The following is an 18,531-nucleotide window of genomic DNA, read 5'->3' on the forward strand; positions in this document are numbered from 1 at the left end:
GGGAAGCTGAGCCTTAAAGCTGGAGAAGCAATGAGGTAAAGAATGCTTAGAGCAAAATTCTCTTGAAGACACCTGGGGTGACCTCAGATCATCACCATCCTCATCAGTAATACTGCTCAACAGCATCTTCCACCGATGGATGTCAAAGTGCTTCACCATTATTAGTTGATTAGTCCTCTTCAAGTACCTGTGAGAGGTATTATTATCTCTATCTTAGAGATGGCAAAAGCAAAGCACAGAGAGGTGAAGAGTCCTAACCACTGTCATGCATGTCTTCAATGTCAGAGTGAAGTTGTCTGCTCTGTTAGGTCATACTGCCCACCACACAGCAAGCAACTCCTGCATTTTCCTTCTTTCTGTCTCTCTTTCTGCACTCTGGAAACCCTACATGACCAGCTGGGTGGGCAATAATATGCTTAATCCTTTGCATATGACCCTTGACCAAGCATACATAAGGCCATGTCTTTTTCAGTGGCCCAGGAATGCCAAGAGCCTCACTGGGGCTATTGGAAAGTATTGCTATACCTGCTGATGAAGTTTTTCTTTTTGTGTTCTGTCTGAGATTGTTGATGACAGGTACCTTAGCAGAATTTGCAGATTCACTAGAATCTGACAGGGCCACAACGCGAGTGCTTCTACTATGGCTGTTATGTCAGTATGGCTGATACAGTGAAATGGGGTCAAGGGACAGTGATATTTCTGTTTCCTTTCCAGACTTGCTATTAGGTCACCAATTCTGCCATATGAAACACAGAACCACAGCATGTATTTTCTGCAGGTAGCCACTACTTTAGTAACACTTCTTATCTCCAGGCCCTGATGCTAGGCTTTATTGAATCATCATTTCTGAGACTGGTGCACCAGAAACAGAAGCTGTTCTATAAGGTCCCAAGTGACCTAACCTGTAGTAAGGGGCATGATACAGTGCCCTGCACTACCCCTGTGACAGCATCCAAGTTAGGGCCACATCTAGAGAGTTGCTAGAAGCAGGAGAAAAAATGGTGGGACAGGGAGGATCAAACTTTTTATTGCAGTTTTGAAAAGCAGAGGAGCACCCTCCAACAATACTCTAAAACAGACTATGGTATTCAAGGTGCCCTTGCGCCTCCTATCTCCTTAGGAAGAGGCACATCTCAGAGTTGGGTGCCACTGCGTTATAGCAGGATTAAGGGAAGGTCCTTGGGATTGGGGTCTAGTAGCTGGGGAAGGTTCATCATAGCAACGAGTCTCTGGAAAATTGTGGATCCAGTCAAGAGAGGCTGGATTCAATTAAAAAGCAGTCTATTGGAGATGACAGAGAGGAAGAAGGAGGAACGACACATAGGAAGAATATGTCCAGGAAGCAAAGTGAGGACTGAGGAGGTAAAGGTGATAGAGGAAAAGGGTGATTTTCAACAGACCCTGCAAGGATCCTAAGTTACTGTAGTTCTATTCCACCCCTGGGGGGATTCCAGTAGACTGTGAACTAAGAGGCAAAGCTACCACATCACAGTGTCCTGCTATAGTTCTCTTGTGTTAGGACAATGATACAGCAGTACAATGTGTCAGCAGCAATTTATCCCTTCAGACATCTGGAGGTACAGATGGCAAGATATGGGGAAAGGCAACAGAGGTTACAGCCCTCCCACTTATTCCCTTCATCTGTAGGAGAGTGGCCGCTTCTGTCTCCCTGTACACAGTCATTTGTGGCTGCTGCTAATGTGCTGAAATGCATCCAGACCAAAGAGGCTTCTGATTTTTGTTCTAAAGCATGTCAGGCTTCCCAGAACTGCTAATGATTAATGGGTTTATTAAATGAAACCTAGAGTCACAAATCTATTCCAAAGAGGTTACTGCACAGCCTAGTATCAACTGAAGCTCCAGTATCAGAGAAAACCAATACACAAGCCAACTAGTGACATCTTCATTAGAAGCACCTGGGCAAAATTACGATCAATTATTTACACTCAAATGCATTTCTCTTGTGAAAAGCTAAATCAATCAATTCTTTTAATAAATGAGACATAACAAGACGGAGGGAAAAAAAAACTTAGCTTCTGGCCATATTTACTGCAGATACAGAACACACAGCCTCTTGGGAAGCACTGTCTACACAGCCCTGTCTCCACAGCTGACGCAAGGGCTGGCACTAGCAGACTGGTCCAGGGAGCTACACATTATTAAGGGGCTGGCAACCTCAAAGCCCACAAGCCCTTTCAGTGAGGGAGGGACTGCATTTGGGGTTAGGCATGGAGCGACTCTTTCCCCATAACAGGCCCCAGATCCCAAAACACTCATCTCAAGAGCTTAATGGATCGGGCAATGGTAGCTGCAGTTGTGAAGAATATAAGCTTCAGATCTCATGTGTTCCAGGGTTGGAGGCAGGCAGAGCCTTGGAGTCTGGGGGCCACTGTCCCTGCCACTGTGAGGGATGGGATACTGGGCTAGATGGACCTGGGGCTTTTTCTTAGCATGGCATTTCTTATGTTATTATGCCTGTCAATGCACACTGTGGGTATTCGATTAATATAGCAATATTATACAGCAATTAATCTCCCTGTGCCTCAGTTTCTCTACTTGTAATAAATGCTGACATTACATGAAAGAGATGTCATTAGACTGAAGGCCAGCTGTAGTGGTGGATCCAGAGAGGGTGCAGTGGTGCAGGTGCATCCCGCCCCCCTTCAAACTGCATCATGCTGAGGGGGCCTTTGGGAAATTTTTAAAGGCCTCAAAGCAGGTGAGAATCCCCCCTCCCTTCCCCAGCAGCAGTGAGACATGAGGACAGGGGAGGGGAGGAGAGGTCTGTCTACACCAGTGTTGGGGGAGAAGGCTGGGAGGGGGTAGGGCAGCCATCCCTGCAGCACAGGTTGCTTCTCCCACACCCTCGTGCCAAACCCTGGATCTGCCTCTGCTGAGCTGTCTAGTGCCACTAAAATACTAGCACCATTGCAGTAAAGGGTTAATTACCAACTAAAAATCTCATCCTTGATTCATTAATGCTTGTAAAGAGCTTTGAGATCCTTGCATGAAAGGAACTACAGAAGTACAAAGAAGCAACCAAATTAACACCACTACTACTACTATAAATTTTGGATAGTCAGCAACTTTTCAGTGTATTCAACATATATCAGAGAGCACAACCTTATTTTGGATAAACTCATATTTTTTCATATAAATCAAGCACTGGATAAAGAAACTTTGATTGAAATATGATATAACTGAGAAGAACCGTGCTGTTGTTCATGGCCAAAAATGCACGTAAATAGCATTTAGGATTACTGCTTTCTCTAAGTTGCACAATCTGTCAAGGAAAGTTGCCACTGTAATACATGCAAGGAACAGAATTAAGACTGAGCTGGTAATTTGTTGACATTTCTGTGATTCAAATTAAATTTAAAGGCACACTGTCCATTTAAAAAAAAATGATAGTTCTGTCTGAAATGTTCTACTTCCTCAGGTAGAAAGTAAAACCTAGGATCACTATAACAGAAAAACTGAAGAGAGAAATATATTTCTTTTCTTTTGTCTCTTTCTTTGGTAGGGCAGGGTGGGACCTTAGATCGCATCCAGACAAGTGCGGCCATGTGGTATGTGGTGCCGCAAACACGTCTGCGGTGTCACATACCGTACATTCAAATGTCTTCTGTGCTGCAAGAAAGCATTGCCTGTGAGCGTGCTGCTCCGCTTTTTTTTTGCTGCAGGTTTTTGACCCTGGCCCCAGCCTCCCCTCCCCTACTCGGGGTAACTTGCCATGCACCAAAGCATGTGTGGCATGGGCGTTCCCCAGGGACAAGTAGCAGCGGTGCAAGGTGAGCTGTCGCTACTTGTCCCTGGAGAACCAAATGTCCATGCTCGTCTAGATGCAGCCTTACAGACTAGCTTGTTCATAGAGGCATGAGCTTTCATAGGCTACTGCCTACTTTATCAGAGCAACTAATAGAAAGTTGAAGTAGTTCAGCACTTTCTCTATAGTCAGTTGCCCTGTAGACTTAGTTTTAAAGCTGAACAAGAAAGGGCATTTTTATCCTGGGAGAAATTCTGAATCAGAGTAGAAAAGCAAAATGCTGAAAAATGCTATTGCCCATTAAGGTCTGAAAAATTCTAATCAGAAATGACAAAACAAAAACCACTGATTTTTTAAAAATCTAAACAAACAACTTGATGAGCAGGGAGGGATCCTGGTTTTCTCTGATAAAAAAATCCCCGATTTTCATATATATCTATATATAGTGGTGTTTCATTTTAATCATGGAAAAATGTGGATTTTGTGTTAAATTTTTTTTTTTTTTTATTAGAGAAAACCAGGATCCCTGTTGATGAGTCAACATGATATTTTTCATTTCAGGATGTCAGAAAAAAAAATGTAAAATATCATCAAAATCCATAGAAAATTCCCTTCTTGAAAAGAATCCTGCTTTCCAGCAGAATTTTAAGGCGCCTCTGCTATATCTTAGATATATTTCATAATTAACTGGCTAATTGCATAATAAATTTAGACCAGTCACACATGCAAACTAATTATCACCCAATTAAAATGACTATTCAGCTATAAAGAGAGCCAACCAGATATAAAGTTAGTGCTTAAAAATGTGTAACAACTCTATAGCTGGTTTCTATCAGCTTTAATTTGAAGTGTAGTAGGGCCTTTAGTTAACCCATTTCTCCTGTTGCTCATGTGCGTCTCCCATATAGCAAGAGAGAAAGTAAAGGATTTTTAAAATGCAGAAAGATTGACTGTTAAACTATAACAACAACTCCAAGGTAGCACCCGAAGCCACTTTGGACTCATTTTCTGGAATTACTAAATTCACTTCCCACTCTCCTTTCAGTAATATAGTAGATTTTTTTTCATAGATTAGAGTCTCAAAGCTGTGCAACTGCATGTGTAAAGTGTATATACAATGGTAATCCCATAGAGGTATAGTTCATTTTGGTCCCTTATGTTCCTAATTTCCCATTTTGCTGTTATAACCCATGCACCCATCATGAGGGTTATGTGCACTCATTGCATTTGTATGCCCAAGGTAGGCATACACTTGCATATCATCTAATAACTTGCTATCCAGGCTCCCATAACCTCATACACATTAATGCACTTATCTTTATAGTGCCCCTCTGAAGCAGGTGAGTACTATTATCCCTATTTTACAGATGGGAAAACTGAAGTTTAAGGATATTAAGACTTGGCTGCAGTTGCATAGGAAGCCTGTGGCACAGTCAGGAACTGAGTCCCATTCCAGTGCCCATATGCCCCCTCTCCCATCTAACATGTTTGAAAATTGGGACTTGAGAGTGCATTCTGATTGATGCTGCATATTTTTCAAAATAAAGATAAAAAAGTAATGTAAAATATTTGAAAGATTTACCCAAAAACAAACAAAACAAACAAAACAAAAGGAGGTCATGTTCATTAAGCTCTTGCTAGTTTAATGGGCAATTTACTAGTGAAAGAAAGCAGACTATGAAGTTATAAATACCATCGTAATTTGCTGCATTTTGAAATATGAAGAGGAATAAATAGGTCTGAAACATTAGAGGAAATTATAGGTCTTGTTTTCTTCCTCTGAGTTGTGCATCACAATTGTGTGTGACAATCGCACCAGCCTGGGCTGCAGATGAGCCTCCTTGGTGCTCAGAGGAGGGGGTTCAGCTCACCCCAAATCTAGGGCTGTCTGGTTTTAAGGCTGCTCCTATGGTTACTGTGACAGTTAACAGGAGCTCCCAGTGGCCCTGTAATTATCTTTTTTTTTTTTTGTTGGTAACAGGGGATCACCAGGGTTTACGTGAGCCTGAGGGCCTTGTGGCATGGGGTACTTAGTGCATGTTTTATTTAGGTCACAGTAGATATTACCATGCCATATTAAAAGTTTGAATGTGTTCTGAGCCACTGCACAGTAATGCTTTACATGCTCTAACATGATCTCTTCTGCATAGCTTGCTGTTTGTCAGTCCCAGCCCAGCACTGTACAAGAGGCTTGAACTAGCTCTGGTGAGGTGCCTTGGACGGGACTGACAATCAACTGACCAACAATCCCAGCCCCAGCATTGCAAAAAAGCTGGTTCAAGACTCTGGTTTGGTGCCATCAGCTGACTACTGGTCCCAACCCTGGCACCACATCAGGACTGATTCACGACTTTGCTACAGTGCTGGGGCTGGGATTGACAATGAGCTGATTTTCTGTTCCAGCCCTAGCAGTACACCAGAGCTGGTCCAACACTTCAGTGAAGTGCCAGGGTGGGGACCAACAACCAGAGAGCTGTGCTCATATTATCTTTGTGGAGCAGTTCCATGATAGCTGAATACATGATACCTAACATGATCTGGAGATACTCCTCCTGTGAAAAGTCCTAACTTTGCTATGATATGATTGCACTTAGCACATTTTTTATTGCTGAAATGCTCCATCAATGGCATTTTAAGTGCAGCTAATGTGTCCTAAGTGTAACATGTCCTTAATCATATGTCTTCACACCATTTTCCCCGCCATATCCCTCTCCCAGCAGCCAGGAAGGAAGGTAGCAGCAGTTCTGTCCCACCCTAAGATTGTCCTTAAGAGGGTAATCTTCCAGTGACTGACCTTAGGCAAACCTGCCTCAAAGCACTGAAGGTTCAGGGCCCTGGACAGGCCACATCTCAGCAGAGTGCCCTAATTTGTCTGGGCAAAGGAAGCATGCCACTGTATATACATGTTACAGGTACAGCTGCACACCTACCTCTCTGAGCCTGTCACATCCTGAATGAAGCATTAAGATGCCAAGTGAATACTTTGGGGCACCTCTCCCTTCCTTCCCGCCTGTGTGACAAGGGCCATCAGGATCCCCTAGAACACTTACCTGTGCCACAGCTGCCCCACCTTTGCTGGTGATGCAGGGATTCAAACTGAGGGCTGGGAAGTCCTGGCCTTCAGGCTTCTGGGACTCCAAGCATCTTTGTCGCTGCCTGATCATTCCAGTTTGATATAATGATTCCTCAGGAATCCTGGAGAAACCACGCCAATATAAGGTTACTGTGCTTGCTGTAGCATGCATGGCATTCAGGGGGAGAGGGGAGTTCTTAACTGGGTTGGTTGGTTTATTTTCTCAAGCCAAGAACTGCAAGCCTCTTGATAACCATGTGCAAGAATAATACGTGGGGTGGGATGGACATGAATACTGAAGAACAGGTGCAGAGACAGACAGCAAGCCTTTCCACATGGCATCCCTGCAGGAGGCTCAGACACACAGAGAGCATGACAAAGCAAATACAGTAGAGAGAAATAAATTGGCAGACTGGTAAAGGTCTGTCTTCAGCTCACAAAAGTGAGGAAACTTCAAATTAAGCTGCCACTCAGTCTTTCACTCTCTGTGCACTGCCATTGGGCAATACTATACTGGGTGAAAGTTCTATAAAATGGTTATCAATCTTTTTCATACTCTAACTTCAAATTCAGCCACTCCGACAAATCCTCCCTCCCCTCCCCAGAACCCTCTGCACTATATTCCCAAGATGGTGCATGGTGTACACTGAGCAAAATGATGTAATGGCCCCTTCATCCTTTCTGGTGTCAGGGGTGACTCCAGCTAAGCGTGGCTGATAAATACAGCATAGCAGAAAACCTGACAGAAGGCCCAAGAGAAGGTGATTCAGTCACAGGCTACAAGTACCTAGGGGCAGAACTGAAATCTGATAGTAAAGGCCTAGAGGTAAAAGGAATAATAAAATTACAAAGCTTGGAAGTTGATGCTAAATAAATTCAGATTAGGAATAATGTAGAGATTGTTAACAGTGAGGGCAATGAACCAATGGAACAATTTCCCAAGTGTTGTGGATGGATTTTCCATCACTGGAAATTTTTTTAATGAAAATTGGATTTTTCCTCCTAAAAGTTATTCTCTAGTTCAGATGGGAATTAATTTAAAGAAGTCCTATGGTCTGTGTTATGCAGAAGGTAAAAAAAAAAAAAGGTCTCTGCTGGCTTCACAATGTGGCAATCACTAAATGTGTTCTAACGGAGCAGCACCCAGCCCAGACTTTTGCTGCCTCCAACAGGCTGAGAACAGTTTCACCACCACCACACCACATGCACACAAAAAAACTCTACAACAGGGCTGTCAAACTCATCTGGCACCACGGGCTGAATGAGTGGTATGGGACTAGCCTGCAGACTGGATGAATGCCCTGTGGGCCAAATCAGGCCCATGGACCCCACCCCTCCATGTCAGATCCAGTGCAAGTGGCATCCACACCAGTCAGTCCTGGACCTAGTGGAAAGAGACCCTGCTTTCCAGACACTTGGCTCCCACCACAGGAACAAGCCTTGGTGCCGAGCTTCTTCCCATGGTGCTGTTTGGGCTCCACCACTGCAGTTCTCGCCTGGGTGGTTGGCTGGTGCTGTGGGAAGATCCCTCATCACAGCCAGAGTCCACCCCTGCTCTACAAGATTGTCCATTAAGAATTTCTATGTTCTCCCCTCTTCCAAAGAACCTGAAAGCAGTGGCAGAAACAGAGATTTATGAAGCTCCAGATATATGCCCATCAGCATACACTAGCCTTTAGAAACAAGATTATAACTGTAGGCCAATACCTAAGTTCCGGATAAACACTTTCCAGGTACCACTTGAAGGTGCGGCATTTCAACCTCTTCCTCAGTTCCAACCTGCTCTGGATACTGTTGGAGATGGGAAATTATTATAAAGATGCAATAATTATGGCAAACACACAGATACTACACATTGACATGAGTCATGAAGACTGAATCCAGGGCACAAGGGATGCAAGCACAGATTTACATGGAAAACTTGGAGTCAGGAGATGGTTTCTATTACTTGCTTTGCTATATAGTCTTGGGCCAATCAATTTCTCAATACTTTAATTGTAAAATAGGGCTAATGATACTTAAGGTGCTTTGAGACTGATGCATGAAGAAACCTATATAACAGGGAGGTATCATTTTGAATACTTTATAATAAATACATACTATTTAATATACTAAATCAATATGACTTTACTTTTTAAATTTTACATGCAATTAATACATAGGTGTATGCCACTCGTATGCATATCCAATAAGTGCTTACTTGCAAAACTGCATAACAGAGTTGTTTCCTCCCTTGTTTTTTTGCCTGTTGCTTTCATTGTAACAAACTCTTATTATCTTTTGGCTGGTTAAGCATATAAATAGTGTTCTCCATTCTCAGTTTTCATTGGTTTTCACTGATAAATTTCCTGTTGTTTTTTGTTTGTTTGTTTGTTTGTTTTTTTAAGTCATTCAGTTTTTATTGATTTACACCCGTTTTTCAGTTCTCACAGGTACAGTGGGACTCCATAGCCGGGAATTTGGTGACAGACCCCACCTTCACTTGCCTTGCCCCTGAATTCTCAACCTACCTAGGAGCCCCATGGGCCAGGCAAAATAGCCCTACTGACTTGCTGTGGCTGGTGAGCCATATCCTCTGATGTTACGCATGTGTAAACTACTACCACTATTAAAAAGGTCCCAATTCAGCAAACCATATAAACATATGCTTCAGACCCACTGAAATCAGTGAGACTTAACACTTGCCTTAAGGTAACCATGGGCATTTATATACATGTTTTGAAGTTGGGGGTAGGGTTTTAATTAGAGCGGCTCCTGGGAGCCACTCTAATTAAAACACCTCCAGCATCTTGTGTATTAAGCCCCGTGTTTCAAAATGGTGGTGGGGGTGCTTTGACTAAACTTTGTTTGACAAGCTTTAGTTAAATTGCCTCTGCCACCATTTTGAAACGTGGGGACGCTGAATACACGAGATATTACAGCTCGCTGGAGCACTCCGATTAGAACGCTCTAGCAGACTCAATTAATTGAGTCTGCTCCAACACATTCTAATCAGAACATGTTGGAGCATGTGTATAGGTACCCCATGTGCTTGACTTCTTTGAGGAATAAGGGTCAAATTCATCAGCTGAGCTTAAATGTTTTCCCTGTTCACTTTTCCCTTTTAAACAAGCTTTTGTCGAGTTATGAGGCTGTTGGTAACTATGCAGCAGTCAGAAGAATCCCCCACAGCTATCTTTCTCCTTCTCAGATCCCCCTCTCTTTTTCTGTAGGCCTATTTGCCTACTGTGAGAAAGCTATTCTTTCCCTTTTCTCTCCTAGCAGAGAGTAGAAAATGGTTTAACATGAATGGGCTAGTCTCCACAGTATTTTAATCTAGTTTCTCAGAAAATTAAAAGACAACCAAAAGGAATTTATTCCAGCAATTTATATTTGAACTGTAAGTTTATGTGGACAGTCCAAGTTAGACAGCAAAAATATGGAGGAAGTGAGGAGCATGTGAAGCCAGGGGATTAGAATGCAAGTCTGGATGCTATCTTCCTGGAGGAATTGCTGCCAGTAAATCCATCCATTTTTTATTGGGAGAATTCCTGACTGTCCATGATTAAAGAGGAGAGAAGCACAACTGCCCTGGTGGAATATAAAGCAGTAATTCAGCTTCCATGAAGTCATATCTGGGTTAGGAACTCACTGATTTTTTCTCTGCTATCAGCTTCCTTTCTAAATTGCAATTTTAAAATATAGTTCTAAGACTAGAGCAATGAAGTCAAGAACAGGACTTTGCTTGATGGTTTTCACCCCAGTAAGAATCTAAGCCCACTGAGATAAACTAACACTCCCTATAAACTAGTTGTTTTTATGTTTGGGAGATGGGACTTGTTTCCTTACAGGTACCATCCCTAGTACAGCAGGGGCCAAACATTGCCAGACATACCACAAATTTGTTCCACCCTCTCCCCACAACTTCCCCTCAAATCCCCTTTCCCCTACTTAATCTGATGCTCTGCTTTCTGCTTCCTGTTCTATCTGCCAACATACTGCCTCTGATCTGTGGCATGCTGCATACATAGAAGTTGCCTGTGCCACTTGGGGTGCATGTGCTGTAGGTTGGCCACCCTGTCCTACTATCAGCACTTAATGGTTACTACAGAAACAGTTTGGAGAGGTTTCCAGAGCTGGATATGCTGCTTCTGTAACACCTCTATGCACTGTCATAGCATCAGGGAAGTAGGCACACCTCTGTACTTCCCTCCACCAGTAGAGGTGAGACTTACTCTCCATATGGCCTTCCTTGCGCTGCAGGCCGGGCAGCATAGTAATACTGCTTGAACTCATCCATCCACACTTCAGCTGTGCGCTTGGTGTTTCTAGATGGGGTGAGAAAGGGTTAATGTGACAACTGAAGAAGCATTTGAAGGAACTTTCAAATTCCTTGAAGGGAGTCCCCCAATGCCATGACTACCCCCATTCCCTCCTCCCCTAATGTACTAAGAGTGCTACTTTGGCTTGACTCAAACCCCACATGCCTTAACCTATCACTCAGTACCTTGGAGGTTACTCTTCTTCCCTATAATAATTACTCCACCTGATCTAGGCCACAGCTTAGAGCTGAGTTCACTATCTTACACTCATATAATAAGATCAGTGGGATGCCTTGTACCTCTTATGAGAAGCACAGCTATTTTTTCTAATAGTAACATTCCAGACAGGCATCTTGGGGCTGTGTCTAGCTGTTGGTAGGGGGTATGCTGAAATGCTGTACAGAGCTGTTTTGTTTCACTGGATTTCAAGAGAATGTTCCCTTCATGTCCATCAATGTACATTCACTTCTGTTTCATTTGAACAAACTCAAAATCTCAAAATGTTGCTCAGCAGAAACACGTGCCCTGATCTAGGGGTTTGCTTTGGCCTATGATAATAAAGAAGAGGACCAATATTTGCATCTGGATTTAGATCCAGAGCTTCACATAATTCAACAGTGTCTGTGCCTGAGGTACCAGGCTGAGTTCCTCTCAAACTCATTCTAAATCATCCCTTCTTTATCCTAGACATTAGAGTCAGAAATAACCTATTTGAGTTCACTGTGTTCACCCCTAAAAGGGCAAATGCAGGATTGTTCCCCATGGCCCATTCAGGAGTATTGTATCCTTCCCTTGTTTTAAATGACCCGTGTGATAGGTCATTGACCATTTCCAAGCCTTTAAGGTTCTTACTTCTTGGTGTTATTGAAAGCAAGACCATTTCAGTATAAAAACCTGACTGATGTGTAGGACTCCTCTCTCATTCTTAATATCACATGCTAAACCAAAGAGGGCTACATAGTGGATATGTAATAGATAACCATTTTGCAGACAATTGGGCATTTATGTTTGTTGCTGATTGTTCTTATAACCTCAAGAAATATGATTGTTCTTATAGCATCAGGAAATACACTCATAAAAGGAAACCCTGGTGTGTAAAAACATCCAAGCAAACAACTTATCCAGGAAACAATCTGTTGATAAAAACTGCTCCCATCTGTGGACAATGTTTTTTCTCATTTGCATAGTTAATGGACAGCCCTTGGCTTAGAAACCTGAGAAGGGTAAAACAGTCTTCTTGACTTCCCTGGCTGTTGAAAGAGATCAGATAGTTTTGATCTGAATTCCTTATCTGTAATATTTCTCTCTTTAACCAGACAGTCCTAGCACCTCCTCCAGGGGGCAGACAGCCTTGGAAGGGTTACAAATTGGTCATCTTAACTGTGTAATACAGTGCCTAGTTTTTCCCATGACACTGCGTACATTATAGGCTACCTGGGTCATGTATTGTCTCATGATCAGAGTTCCCAAAAACTCTGCTTTCAGCCTTTCCAGCCAGTATACTGTGTGTTAAGCAGCCAGTTCCAGTGGAGCCAATTGCTTCTAGATGTCAGAAGTCCAAGCATTCCTGAGTCTCTCTTCTGGAGGTAACATCAGCTTGGGGATTGAACCATCTGTACCTTAAGTCAACAGGAGACACCACTCTGGCTCATTTTGCTGAATCATTGACAAGTATCAATGACAAAAAAGCCTTTGTGTGAGCAGTATATGTGCTAATCAATTTTCCACTAACCGGTGCTCCAGTGAGGCTTACACTCCTAGAGGCGTTTGGGCAAGATTTTCCAGTCTGGCTAAGCTGTGTCAGGCTGCAGGTCAGTGGAGACTAAAATACCTTCCTGCTTCTGAGTTTAGTGCCGTCTTGGTCCCTCATGTAAATCATCAACTGTTTTGGCAGATGGGATTCAGCAAGGTGCAAGGCATTCTAGTCATACCCTGTGTATAAGGAATCAGGGAAGGTGATATTGGAAACTCTATGGCACTGTAGTGCCCCCGACAGAGCGCCCTATGCTGAAGAAATCCTTAGGGCACCAGGTACACCTGCGTTTAAGCCTGCTTTTTGTTGGGAAACTCTTGTATTGCTATTAACATTAACTTTCCCAGCCAAACTTTTCCTCCTGGCATCCACCATTACCACAAACTACACTCTCCCTTTATCACAGCTCCTTCTGTCCCAGGGCAGACCATTATTCAGTGGCACAGGAAGGCAGCAAATGCAATATACCTACTTTATATACGTATTGGCGTTTCCTTCTGGGAAGACGTAAGGGTGTTTCTTCCGGAAGACATGGCCAACTCGGCTGCAGGGAATAATTTCCAGGCTCCCACCACACATCCAGACACGGAATGAGATTTCTATAAGAGAGTTGGCTTCAGCACTGTTGCCCAGTACCAGAGCAGGATGGGATCCTGGTTTATCTCTCATTTTATCCTTTTCCACGCCACATCAGCGTCAATCCATTACTGGAGGGGCCTTGCTAGGCTCAGCCTTCTTAAAAGTACATTTCAAAGCTACTTACTATCTGTTTGAAGTTAGCCCACTTGAAATCGGCCTATAGCACAGCGGGTAATATCACAATGGAAAAAGCTAGGCTGTAAGTAGGTCCCTTTATATGCAGCACAGCTTACATCTCAGAAACATCTTGCAATTTCTTGCTCTTGTAATTACTTCTGCACTGCATAATTCAGAACCACTTCCCTCCACAGGGGCTCCTGAGCTCACCAAGAGAAGGTATGAATTCAGTTTATTAATGATTATAATGTACCTTAGAAGATCCATGTTTTTATGAATAAAGGACTGATCCTGCAAAGCCCTGAGCTTGATCTTGAAAGGTGCTGGTGTTCCTGTCAGGTCTGTGGAAAGTCTCAGAGCTAGGGCTGCTCAGAGCTTTACTGGAGGTGTTCAGCATCTCATTGGATGCGACTTACAGTGGCTATGCTGCACTTGTGTGTGCAACAGTCATTTGTCAACACCCTTCATGTGCAAAGGGCAGCTGTGTGTAAAATCAGCATAGAAAACAGAGTTTTTGGTATTTAGAAATATGGGGCTCGCCTGCATTATGGAGCTGCTGCTGCTACAGGTATGCCACCACAGCTGTCAGCAGCCCCTTCTAGGAGTGGCAAAAGGAGTTTTTCTGAGAGCATAGCAGTTACAGTACTTCCTTGAATGACATTAGCAAAGCCAGTGGAAGCTTCTGCTGTTGGTTCACTGAGACCAGGGATTTTCACACCCCTAAATGACATGGTTATGCTAGCAAAACATTGTAGCATATACAGAGTCTAGTCCAAAGCACCCAAAGCTGGTTTTGAGGTTTTTGGAGGTGTTTAAATCCCCTGTGGAACAAGAGCTTGACATCACAAATGAGATACCCATTTACATGGATAACTGGATGTAATTCTAATGGTCTGTATTCTACTAGAGACTGGACTAGATGACATAATGGTGACTTTTGGCCCTAACAACTATGAACCCATCACAATCTGCAGCTTCATCACTAAGTCATCATATAACTGACATAAACAGGCCACGCAAGCCCCATGTGAAAAAAGGAAGGAATCAAGAAAAAGGCAGTTTCAGAATTCTTTGTATCTTATACAATGATTTTTTGACAGCATAGAACAATATTTAGCATTTAACAAGCTTTTTAAGCATCCATTCACACTCACTCTTCTGTGAGGTAAGAGTGTTATTACCCACATTTTACTATTGTATCAGGGCTACACAGCAGACCGCAGTGTAGTGTAGAGATACACAAGCTAGTTTTAAATGAGCTTTAAACAAGCCACCTCAGGCACTGGGAGCAATCTAGCTGTGGCATCACAGAGCTCCGAGTAGACTAGTTTACCCTGCTTCTCAGTAGGCAAGGTTGAGACTTCAAAAGCAATGCAGACAGTTCAGCTATACTCTTTCCTTCAGATCAATGGAAGCTGTTTAGACACATCCTCTACACTGCAATGCAAACCAACAAAAGCTGGAGATACTGTAAAGCCAAAGGTGACACTTACATGTCTCAACTCCTATAGAAACCAGTGGCAGTTCAAAGCCTAGCTGCCATTTGTACCTTTGAAAATCTCCCCAAAGTGTTAGAATTAAAAGTCCTAAGTAGTGGCATTTCTGTCCTATCCTGGAGGAAATTTATGCACCTCACTTGCAGGCAGTATGACCTGAAATTTCACTTTCTTAAATCCATGTTATTCTGGGTTACGTGCTTACCCATCACTCCAATGTTTCCTTCCACTTCACGTCAACATGTTTGAGGTATGTGTGGACTTGTGTTCTGTCCACACCTGCCTTGTGGGTTAGCCAAGTTCCCCACATGATCTTTAGCTCTTTACCTCCCCCCCTCAGAATTTGGCTCTCAAGCCCTGGTCATTTCTGCTGCAGAACTATTTCCTGGTCTGCTAGTACCTGATGGAGATAATGAGGCACAGAGAAATGAAGAGACTTTTCCAAAGTGATTCAGTGAGTCAGTAACAGGCAGAGCCAGAACCCCAGGTACAATTGGTTGTTAGACAATCCAGCCATGCAACCCTGATTTGAAGCTCAAGTTTCCAAAGGGGGAGAGCCTTCCCTTGGCATTACAATGTCTCCACTGCAATTTTTATTCTAATTCACTCAGGTATTTTGATCTACAACTTACATTTGGGGGACAAATTTGATCTGTGCTCTTTATCACCAGCTGGGCCAAAGCAGCCAATCGGAGCATGACCTGGAAGATCCAAGTCTCCTTCCATTTGCCCCTCAATGATATTCCTCTTGACCCACAACAAGAGGGTAAGCAAAGGAGAATCAGACCCTCCTTGTCCACACAGTATTCATTTGCTCACAAAGACACACAATGCGTGGCTTTGGGGTTCACCCAGGCACTGACAGGAGGGAGCCTCTTCCCAGCTCTCACTGCACACAACTGTCCCAGATTCAAAGCAAAGGACAAATTAGCCTAAACACAAATCCCTCTTCCTTTTGAGGCAACTAATATGATATGTGGAGTCCAATATTCATGGCTTGAGCCCGTCTCTATTTATAACAACACCAGTCAGAGGCTGTTGGCTTAAGCTGGGAGGCAAATTGCAGAAGGTGGAAACAAGGGTCAATGCTTCCTTTCAGAAATTCCCTCCCTGCTACCACTTTGCTTTTCACTGCAGCATCCAGAGAGGAGAAAGCTGCTCCTGCAACAGCTGGAACTTCATGGCTCTCCCCAAAGGTGCATATTAATGGACCAATAAAACATGTCCCTGTGCCACGTCTTAGTGCTATATTGGGAACAACCTTAATCACAGCAGCAAGAAGATGAGGCTAAGGATTTGGCTGCTCTAAGCTGCTCCATTTAGGTCTTCTCACATGTGGCTGTCATTCTTTATTTACCCATGTGCAGTAGGCTATTTGGTCAGTGAGTGTCACTGCAATTAAAAGAAGCACTGATGAGCATAAGATTAGTTGAGGAGTTGCAGACTGGTTTGTGGATGCTGCACTGTAACTCCCTATTATCTGTCCCAGTTCTTCAGCTTACATGGACTAGGTCTGTCTGAAGTACTAAGGGAGAAAGGCTTGCAGATTTCTCAGTGCTTGCTCATAATTTAAGTCGTAATGAAGAGGGGTGAGGATGTGATCTCTGAGCACTGAGAATCAGAATGAAAACCTAGTGCTCAAAATGCAAAAGCTGCTTAGAAGGAAAGAATTAAGCTTCAAACAGTGTCCTGACAGACCCTGACTAACCCCAGTGGAGGCGATAAAGTCCTTCAGGTCTATATAGCTTAATGCATTATGCCCTCTTACACTCCATTTTCTATCCATGCTAACAAGTAATCCTCATGACACCCCTGAAGGTGGTGGAATTATGTGCGTTAACAGGTGGGGAAACTGAGGCACAGCATGTGTCCATGTCACAGAAGCAGGAGTAGAAGCTGGATGCTCTCACACCTAACCTGGTCTTTTACTCATGCCCACAAGAGCATTTTCCCACTGAAAGCCAATCCCTGTTGCACTTTCCTTATTGTCTTTAAACCACTGTTATAATCCACTCAGATTCTCTTAACTGCATTTCAGGGAGATGCTGCAAAATAGGAAATGTCAAGTGCTAAAGTATTTCCAGCTCAGTCAGGCAGGGCCTCCCACCCCGACAGAGAAATATAGTTCTCTTCGTTTTCTGCAGCTAGTCCTGGTCATTCAGTCTCCCCTCTGCTACAGAAGACACCTACAAGGAGCCTGGGTTCACGCAACAAAGACCTTCCCATGATAACTATAACTTCTGGAGGAGGCAATGGCAGTAACAGAACAGAGAAGGGTCCACATCACATCTGGCTCCCCTCCTTGTATTCTCAGCACCCAAAGACAACCTAATAAAAGATATTACCTATAAAAGTCCTTGCCTCTTGCATACTTTCTGGACCATCACAGCTATAGCATCACTCCAACATTACCAAGGATAATTAAACAGCCCTGTTGCACCCCCTACAGGCAGATCAGGGTGGGGTGTACTGGAGACTTGGTCATGTAGTAGTGGGATGAAGCATCTTCAATCTTGGATCCTGTTCCTCCATCCCCTTACATAAGGAGGGGTAAATTCACTCACACATTATGAAATAAAATTAGTTCCAAACCAATTTGGGAACAAACAGTGCCCAAATGCCCTCCCCTTTATTTTGAATGCAGACTGGAACTTGCTTTTGTTTTCAATGCAGTCTATTGTTCTTCTCTTGGCTGGTAATTCCACTACCATAAAGAAGAAGTGGAGCTCAATGAATAATGTTAGAAACAAGCTGTAGTGCTACACAGTATTCTGAACACTGCATCCAATTAGAAAGGAGAGCAAATTGCCACAGGGCTAGTGTGCATTTCACTGCAAAGCGAATAAAAAGAGCACCTGGCTACTGAATGGCATGTGCAGAACCTCCAACATGAATCACAAAGTTCTGATGCCTCTCTCATTTACCCAGCAGCCAAGGGTAACATATTGATGTAAGCTGGGTCAGAATCTGACCTACAAGAGCTTGGAGGGACATATGCTTCTGTTGCCTCTGGAAGACTAGGAGCTGCATGCCTAGAACACTGCAAGACACATACTGATCTCCAGGGGTGGGAATGGTGCAGGGGCAAGCATGGGTTGGACCTAACTTCAAGCATCTAGACCTGCAAGTCCAACATTGCTGCAATACTATGTGCTATCCCTTCTATTGTTTTATCTTTGGTACTTTCCCTTTTACAGACCAGCCTGAGTCCACTTCAGAGCCATCACAGTTGGTGCAGAAGGACACCAAGATCCCTTCCTTGGAAGACTTGTTATGGTCCAGATGGCACTGCCTCAGAGAAGGCTACATAGGACTAGTGTTACTAAGAATGCAATAGTGTCTAAGGCCCCAACCAAGGCTGGCTTGCCTTTATGCCCTGTACTGTA

At 43.4% G+C, this 18,531-nt stretch overlaps 1 protein-coding gene across 2 annotated transcripts in view; it reads right to left on the bottom strand.

The window, feature by feature from the left end:
• GALNT14 (polypeptide N-acetylgalactosaminyltransferase 14) overlaps positions 1 to 18,531 on the bottom strand; it is a 237,458-nt gene that overhangs the window by 15,301 nt on the left and 203,626 nt on the right. For both annotated transcript variants that reach the window (XM_019483095.2, XM_019483098.2), the window contains 4 exons: positions 13,366 to 13,492; positions 11,054 to 11,146; positions 8,547 to 8,630; positions 6,817 to 6,961 (listed from right to left, as the gene is read on the bottom strand). In XM_019483095.2, coding sequence (XP_019338640.1) covers positions 6,817 to 6,961; positions 8,547 to 8,630; positions 11,054 to 11,146; positions 13,366 to 13,492 — 449 coding nt within the window. The remainder of the gene's footprint in view (positions 1 to 6,816; positions 6,962 to 8,546; positions 8,631 to 11,053; positions 11,147 to 13,365; positions 13,493 to 18,531) is intronic.

This window comes from Alligator mississippiensis, chromosome 1 (genome assembly GCF_030867095.1).
Source record: "Alligator mississippiensis isolate rAllMis1 chromosome 1, rAllMis1, whole genome shotgun sequence".
NCBI classification, from domain to species: Eukaryota; Metazoa; Chordata; order Crocodylia; family Alligatoridae; genus Alligator; species Alligator mississippiensis.